This window comes from Sycon ciliatum, chromosome 1, assembly GCF_964019385.1.
Source record: "Sycon ciliatum chromosome 1, ocSycCili1.1, whole genome shotgun sequence".
Classification (NCBI taxonomy): domain Eukaryota; kingdom Metazoa; phylum Porifera; class Calcarea; order Leucosolenida; family Sycettidae; genus Sycon; species Sycon ciliatum.
In genome coordinates, this window is record NC_088643.1 from 40173913 (window position 1) to 40182667 (window position 8755).

The 8755-nt window shown below is 48.0% G+C and overlaps 1 protein-coding gene across 3 annotated transcripts in view; it reads right to left on the bottom strand.

Moving 5' to 3' along the window:
• Window positions 1-8755, bottom strand: part of LOC135825507 (origin recognition complex subunit 3-like) — an 82350-nt gene that overhangs the window by 15848 nt on the left and 57747 nt on the right. For all 3 annotated transcript variants that reach the window (XM_065338154.1, XM_065338153.1, XM_065338155.1), the window contains 4 exons: window positions 2362-2470; window positions 1767-1932; window positions 1171-1284; window positions 350-486 (listed from right to left, as the gene is read on the bottom strand). In XM_065338154.1, coding sequence (XP_065194226.1) covers window positions 350-486; window positions 1171-1284; window positions 1767-1932; window positions 2362-2470 — 526 coding nt within the window. The remainder of the gene's footprint in view (window positions 1-349; window positions 487-1170; window positions 1285-1766; window positions 1933-2361; window positions 2471-8755) is intronic.

An 8755-nucleotide genomic window follows, 5' to 3' on the forward strand; every position in this document is an offset into this window, starting at 1 on the left:
GTATTGCATCATAAAATTGATGTCAAGTTGAAATTCTGTTAGGAGAGTACTGCATGCAGGAGTTGCACATCATGGGGATTATGCACTCTTGGCAAAATTCATGCTGGACCATGGCCGTGAATCGAGTGTACTTTTGGATGAAATGCAGCCATGTGATGTACCAATACGGAAAACAGGCACCAGAGGAGCATAAACAAAGTCAGTTGCTTATTTTTTAGGTTGCCTCTCCATGCCCAGGACAATTTACAATAACAATCAAATATGCCACCACACACATGTGCACATACACACATACACACAAACACACACACACACACACACACACACACACACAAAATCATGCCCTCACTTTTTCATGGTGGGAAGAGAGCGCAGTAAATCCCATTCCTTTTTCCCATGGCAGACCAGATCCACTCTCCGGCTACAGTCACCAGGCGAACACAAGTTACTAAGCGGCATGCTCCGATAGTGTTCCAGCATTGCTAGCTGCATGTTGACACAACAACACACAGCACAAAGACAATAAGGAAACACCTAGACCAATGGTGGCAGCAGCAGCAACAACAAAGGCGACGATGACAACAACAACAACAACAACAACAACAACAACAACAACAACAACAACAACAACAACAACAACAACAGCAGCAGCAGCAGCAACAGCAGCAGCAGCAGCAGCAGCAACAACAACAACAACAACAAAGACAGAGTCTTGCCCTGTGTAATAGCCACAACATACCCTACAGGCCATCTAATATCAAGGCCAAGGGTCCACAGAGGCCGGCACAAATATATCCTTAATGATATGGAGTGAAGCACAGTGAGGCGTGAAGGGTTTTCCTAAGGTCACTACAGTGCGTTTCAAAAATATAGACGCGTGATTTCAAAAAACCGTTAGGCCAGCATCTATACCACAAAAATCTGTGATCACTTTGTGCATAAAAATTCCGAAATGGGGCGTGTCCTATCCGATCGCTTAAAAATCTATATGACAGTAATTGCGTGAAGGACCTGAGCAATATTACGAAACAAATTCTCAAAAAGCTCCAGCCAAATTTGAAATATTTCGAAAATACCATGCGTCTATATTTTTGAAATGGACTGTAATGACTATTAATAATAATTAATTATACACACTCCTATATTTTAAAAGCATACAAACAACAGTACCTTGATGCCCTGATTCAGGGCTGCCACTGAATGGTTCACATGTAGAAAGTGGCTAATCAGCAGCGCCAATGACTGGTGACCAAGGCGAAAAGAGTGCTGAGCAGAAAACAGTACCTGCACAACACAAGCAATACCAATAACTACAGATTGAGGTAAGAGCAATCATTATTACAGGGCGACTCCAATTTGAGGGTTGATTGATAAGACACCGGCAGCACACACACAAACAGACATTCGGATACACAAACAATGTAATCGAAAATGTAGAATGTTCTTTGCTGAAAGGATGCGAGTTAGACTACCAAGCTGCAGGGCTATTCTGCTGCCAATGTCCAGCTGAGCGGGTCTAAGTGGAAGACAACCCACAGTGGTATATGCTGGTGAGTGTACACTGCTACTGCATGCACGGGCTAACATACACCCAATTGGAAAAATCCGCATAAAATCCCTGAAATGATGTGGCGCTTATTTCAGATAGGCGGTACTAAAAGACCGGCGCTAATTTCCGAAAACGCGGTATGAGCATAGCAGGCACACATCCGTGTGTACGTGCACAGACACACATGTGCGCAAGCACGCGAAACACAAAGCCATACCTTTTCGACTATAGTAGCAAGATAGGTTGCTGCAGGAGCTGAGCGGAATGAAGTGATGGCCAACAGTTGATTAACACCGGGAGGCAAAAGTGTCGAAACATTCTCACTGCTACTACTCGAACTTAGGCCAAACACCAGCCTAAAGGGTATGCGATCCAGATAGAAGCTTGAAATAACAGCAGCAGCAGCAGCAGCAGCAGCAGCGGCAACAATAAGTACATTTTGAGAGGACAACAATGGCACAATCATAAGTTGCAATCACCAACATCCTTTCCCCAGTGTTTAGGAGACACTGAGAGGAATTTCAAGTGACGGCATCGGGGAATGAGTTCAAGTGACGGCATCGGGGAATGAGTTCAAGTGACGGCATCGGGGAATGAGTTCAAGTGACGGCATCCGGGAATGAGTTCAAGTGACGGCATCGGGGAATGAGTTGAGTATTTTAAAATGACTACACAGACAGGTCGGGGTCGGGGTCGGGGTCGGGGTCGGGGTCGGGGCCAAGAAGTGGTCCAGGAGAAGGAGACAGGTCGGGGTCGGGGTCGGGGTCAAGAAGTGGTCCAGGAGAAGGAGAACACGTCTGCATGTTTCTTACTGGCAAAGAGAAAGAAAGTCGTCCAGTAGCTGACTTTGAAAGCTTTCAAACTCCTGGAGGACAATGACGACTGGCTGCACTGCTGACCTGGATTCCGCCAGTGATGGATCTATGACACATAGACACACAGACAGCCACACACACACACACAGACACACACACGCACATGCACACGCGCACACGCACACACACACACACACACACACACACACACACACACACAAACACACATATTCCATTGCGACTGGTACCAACTGTTTGACCTCACTCTGTTTGACCACAGCAAATTAAACTCGTTACTTTTTTAAACCCGTTGTTTTTCGTCATGTTTAAAAACACAAAAAAAAGGAATAAGCACGGGGAGATGGGGGATAGAAAGCAATCATAAGTATTAGTTGGATATGACATACAGCAAAACAACAAGCACAGATATGCACACTACAGTCAGACCTCGCTTAACCGCACACATCCGTTTTCTACAAAAAAATATTCGGATAGGCGAGAAAACCGGATGACCGAACACAGGTTATGTTGGATGCACCACGTATGCTGTTAATCTGTAACCAGCTATATTCTTCCGGATGGTGAGGGATTCGGATAAAAAAGGATCGGATAAGCGAGGTCTGACTGTAGTAGGGCCCAGTTCTCTGCCAAAAACCAGTGTTGCACCCAATGAAAGCAAGCCGTGCCTTGTTGCTTATGGATATTGTTCAACTCAGACCGTAATGGTATAATTATCGTAGAGAAGACTACGTGAGTACGAGGGTGATACTGGTGAACATCAACACTGAGCACGAAGAAGCAGGGATTCACACTAGGGAACAGTATCATCCGAGTACAGTGGCTCTATTCTGCTTTTTATTGGTGGATTCCACCCTGCATGCCTGAACTGTTTCCTATAGTCGACATATGCCAGGCATTGCAGCATGCTATGTCCGTCTCATAACACCATACTCTTCCCACCTGCCTTGAAAATCGTGTAGATCATACGGAACGTACATTGTACAAACACTGCACATTGTGTAGCCTGTCTACGGAAGCCAGCTCCATACAAGAACAGTGAGCTGGTGCAGGGTCATGTTCAGCTCCATACAAGAACAGTGAGCTGGTGCAGGGTCATGTTCAGCTCCATACAAGAACAGTGAGCTGGTGCAGGGTCATGTTCAGCTCCATACAAGAACAGTGAGCTGGTGCAGGGTCATGTTCAGCCCGATAAACATACTGCCCGAAATAAGTACAGGTGCGGGGCGCACAATAGCCGCACATGCAGCGCTTACCATGCACATCTACATGAAAATGGACTTCTCCACTACACACAAGTCAGGTCCGAAAGTTAGTTCGTGCCTGATAGTTAGTACGGGCGTGACCACTAGATTCTAAAGTAAAATAATACTTCAAGTACGTATTTAATTACGGTAGGATTCCTCTAGATACTGCAGGGGACATGCGAAGCCCACGATATGCTTGTCAACATTGATCAGCATGATATCATCTTTGGTTCTACGCCTCAACCAAGTCAATAAGTTTCTTTATGTACATGAACAAGGTATATTCACAGACATGTGCACTCTTCTATGCAATACACGTGTACTATGTAGACGCATCACAATGATAATGTGCAATGTGCTGTTCAAGATTTGCAGATGTATCGCGCTTTTACGTGTACTCCTAGATCCTGTGCTGCATGCAGTTCATCATGTTCATGCTGCCAACTAGGGTCCCGCGACCTACAAAAAGCTTCTGCATGTGTAAAAGTACATACAGCATGCAGGGTGCGGAGCTCGCTTACGACAGGTAAAAACTGGACTTGGTGCACAAAGTCCATGGCAACCTGTCTATCCGCCGTTTGTGCATGAAAATGTGACAGGATTGCGCTTGATGCAGGGTCCAGTTAACCCGGGTTTTACTGGACATGACTGTGCTCCATTTGAGCATTTACAAGTGAACAGGCGATACTAGATGATTGGCAAGCTGGATCAGAATTGCCACACGATCACAAGATCTTCTAGTCAAACAGGTATGTATGACAAACAGAAACAGTAAAAGCAATGACAGCAATCTGGATGCGCTGGTGTGAACCGTAGCCAGTGTCACTTATAGAAGTCATGGGACAAAGTCTTTGTTTCACCCACAAAGCCTGCGACCAGAGGAAAGCAGTTTGACCAGAACGATGTGTTTTGGCCTTCCCAGATCCACAGCAGTACAGGTGCTACAGTAGTAGACGGAGCTTCACGCAGTGTTGGGAGATCAGGGTCAGTCTCAACTTAGTGTAAGTCGCAGTGCCACTCCCATCCAAATAATTCAGGTTTTAACCGTTTAACTCCAAGATGCGGGGTGACCATGGTGACGGGTGTAACCAACAACGTCCAGCCAGGGATGAGCTGCGGCAAAGAGCTTTCGAATACCGGTATGTTGCTTCAACTGCCCGGTCCTGCAACGATCTCCCCTCTCGTCAACCTTCGTGTTACCAGACCGCTCTTCATCTGCGGAATTCCCATTTACGAAGGGCAGTTTTGCTAATTTCTGGGAGATCTTTCGACTTCTTGTCACCACAGTTTCGGACTTCTTCAACACTTCTGTGAGCTCTACCGAGGTCCAGAGTGAACTACTTGAAGTATCAGGCAACCACTATAGTTAGTAAACAAGCTGAAGCTGGGAGTAATGTTGACCATTCAAGTGCCAAATGAACATCTTTTGGGAGGAAGAAAAAGTAATGACCATCCTTCTGTAGCTGTACACTTCTGGATTTGCGCAACTTTTGCCGTCTTTGCAAAAGTGAAAAGGCGCATGCAAATACGGTACGCTTTCCAACGGCCGAAGAGAATTGGAAAGCTTGTGTCTTTGAGGATAACTCGAAATAATTTGCGCTAAGACACTGCAAAATCGCTTCGATTGTGGATTTCATTCCATAGAATGTGGTACCTACAAGACCGCATTTCCATCACTTCGCAGTGGCCTTTCTTCCGTTCAGTTTGTTCCCGCCCTCCCACCCCGGACTAAAGGGTGTTTACATATGTTGACGCTTTTGTTTTTGCCTAGGGCAGTTACAACTGCAGTGTTTTTCTTTGTTGGGTCTTTAAAAAACATTAGGGGTGGTGTGCGTGTCGTGGGCCGTTGTATGGTTACAGATGAATTGGCATGAGGCAGAATGCAAGATTGAATTGAGGGGTCGGTGGGATTTTTCAGGGGCCGTCAAGGCATTGTGTTAACTGAAGCTGGATGATGACCTGTGTGGTGTGCCAGTGTGAAGATGCTGTGCAAGGGTGTTCTCTTGCGTTTCGGAGGTGTGTGTTTTTTTACATTACCCTATTGTTATGCCGTTGCTGGACATGCTGTTTGCTGTGTAATTATCAGCATTTTCGATTGACTGTTGTATCGATCGTGTATATATTTTGTTAACTTACAAAATTAATTATAGCATAAAAAATCCCGTTTGTGTCTTTCCCTCAAACCAGTGAATATTTTATGACTCGGGCGGAGTCGGGGCTCCCGCGTGCTAGTTTGCAAGTGAAGTGTGTGGGTTACAGTGAGGGCTGCGTCCCACCCGCCTGTGTGGATTCACAGGAAGTGTGAGTTACGAAGTCTGAAGAAAACTTTGAACGGTCTCTGCTGGAATAACGACTACACCATAGCTCAGTGAGTCAGTGGTTAGAGCATTGCTGGCTACAAGCGAGGGTCCCTGGTTCGAGTCCTGGTGGTGACAGTCAATAATTTCTTCAGACTTTTCCCATTTGTGTCTTTCCGTCAAACCACTGAATAAAAAAAGAGGAAGCAATTCTTAAGCCGTGTTCCCAACTGGCGCGTGGACGCGGTACGCTTGCGGTTCATGCGTGCCCAAACGCGCGCTCAAGCTTTCACAAGAAACAGCAATCCAAATCGTATTTAGCGCGTGCGGCACCTTCGAGTACTAATTTTTTTACCCCGCCAGTCAAAGTGACTGGCATGTACATGTACGCTGATACGCGCTGAAAATTCCAACATGTTGGAATTTCCATTTCGGCGCGTTTCCGTACGCATGGCGCCCCAAAGGCCAGCAAAAATACGCACAGACGCGTGGTTTCACGCGTACACGCGCCAGTTGTGAATACAGCTTTAGGGTGCGTTTGGTTGGTACGATCTAGAACAGGATCGAACAGCTGGTGCACATGGAGCAGCATGATGCCAACCAAACGGTACTCCAGAAACAGAGCACATTTTTGTGAAAAATATGCCAAACTTTGTGCATTCTTCAAAAATGTGTATGGGTCACCATGGTCACTGTGTACGGTACGACGAGTCCAACCCAAAAGCGTATGCACGTGATCATTTGGGACCAAAATTGATGTTGCCGCCAGGTTTCACTGTGAAAAAGTGAAACTGCTCGGTCTGCTCCGGCCTCGAGGCCGGAGCAAGCAGAACATGTTCTGGCCGACCCTGAACAGGTGCAGTCCCAACCAAACGCGCTGTTCTGGTGAATCCTGTTCTAGGTCGTACCAACCAAACGTGACCTAAACGAGAGAGCTTGGAAGCTCAGGGCCCTACGCTATGCTTTTCTGCCTTGATGACCTAGACAAAAAAAAGCATAGGGATGTTATAAATTCTTATAAATTTCTACTTTTTGTTTTTAGACATAACCTGGGATTCGAACCCGCACTATCGCCCTGCATGCATCCCCGGACCCCCGATACACTTCGCATACATACTAATTCTTCCAAGTTGCTTCACGTTATGATCTTGTATTTGAAAGCCCTATTTGAATATGCATTGTGGCCAGCCGTCTTTGATTGTACGGTACGGTACGGGACAGGTACGGGACAGGCACGGTCGAGGGTAATACGACACCATCTACCGCGTGACCCCATTGCCATGCCTATGTATGCCTTGGGTGTCACCCCGCTTATCGCTGATGTTGCTTCTGCCGACGTGGTACAGGAATGGTACGCGGATGATTCTTCAGCTGGCGGCCGCCTGCGCCCGCTACGGCGATGGTGGGATGACCTGAATGCAAAAGGGTCGGATTATGGGTACTTCCTGAATGCAACAAAGTCGATCCTGCTCGTGAAACCCGAGGCGTACGAGGAAGCCACTGTGATTTTTGCTGGTACTGGTGTGCGTATTGAGAAGGATGGTTGTCGTCATCTAGGAGCAGCCCTTGGCACGCCGTCCTTTGTGGAAGAGTACGTTGCTAATAAGGTCACCGACTGGGTCCAGCAGATTCGTCGTCTGGCTGAATTTGCATCGACTCAACCTCAGGCAGCCTACAGTGCCTTCATTCAGGGACTACAGCCGCGGTGGTCCTTTCTCTCAAGAACCCTGGAGGATGCCCCTGCACTGTTTGGTCGTCTTGAAGACGTGATTCGGGACATCCTGATCCCAGCTCTGACCGGCCACGCGCCACCGTCTTCTCAGGAGCATGCACTGCTGGCCTTCCCATGTCGCCATGGTGGTCTTGGCATCACCGACCCGACATCTATGGGCGGCAACTACCGCAATTCACGCAAGATCACGACATCCCTGTGGGAGAAACTAATCGCCCAAGATTCCTCCCTAGATGGCACCGCGGCGCAAGTTCTCCGCATGAAGGCAGAGGTACGTACGACTTTGCGAACCAACCTCCTGGCAGCCGTGAAGTCTTTCAAGGATGGTGCTGGAGCAGAGCTTGAGCTGCAATTGACCCTAGCTTCGGAGAAGGGGGCCTCCAGCTGGCTGACTTGCCACCCTCTAGCCATCCATGGATTTCGTTTGTCCAAGGCGGAGTTTCGCGATGCCCTCTGTCTCCGGTACGGGTGGACACCAGCACGCCTGCCATCAGGATGCGTCTGTGGCCATGGTAGCTTTGACGTCACCATGCCTTGTCCTGCAGTACTGGGGGATTCCCCAGTATTCGACACAATGAAATTCGAGACCTCACGGCTGATGAGTGATGTTCTGCGTCAGGTCACGCATATGCGTGACCTGACGCATGGTGTGTGCACAGAGCCGATGCTGCAGCCAGTCACCGGAGAGAAATTCCGGCTTCTGTCCACAACGACCGCTGATCAGGCTCGTCTTGATGTTGCCGCCAACGGAATCTGGGGTGGCCGATTTGAGCGCACCTTTCTTGATATAAGGGTTTTCAACCCCTACGCTGCCTCAAATCGCGCTGCCTCAGTTTCCTCAGTGTATGCACGTCATGAAAAGGAGAAACGCCGGAGATATGAGCAGCGTCTGCTTGAGGTTGACCGCGCCACGTTCGTGCCAGTAGTGCTGTCAGCCACTGGTGGCACTAGCAAGTGTGCATCGGCCCTGTTCAAGCGTCTTGCCAGCATGCTATCTGACAAGGTGAAGGAGCCGTACTCCGTGACGATGGCATGGCTTCGCTGCAAGCTAAGCTTTGCATTAGTCCGAGCTAGCGTGATGTGCCTTCGTGGGGCAA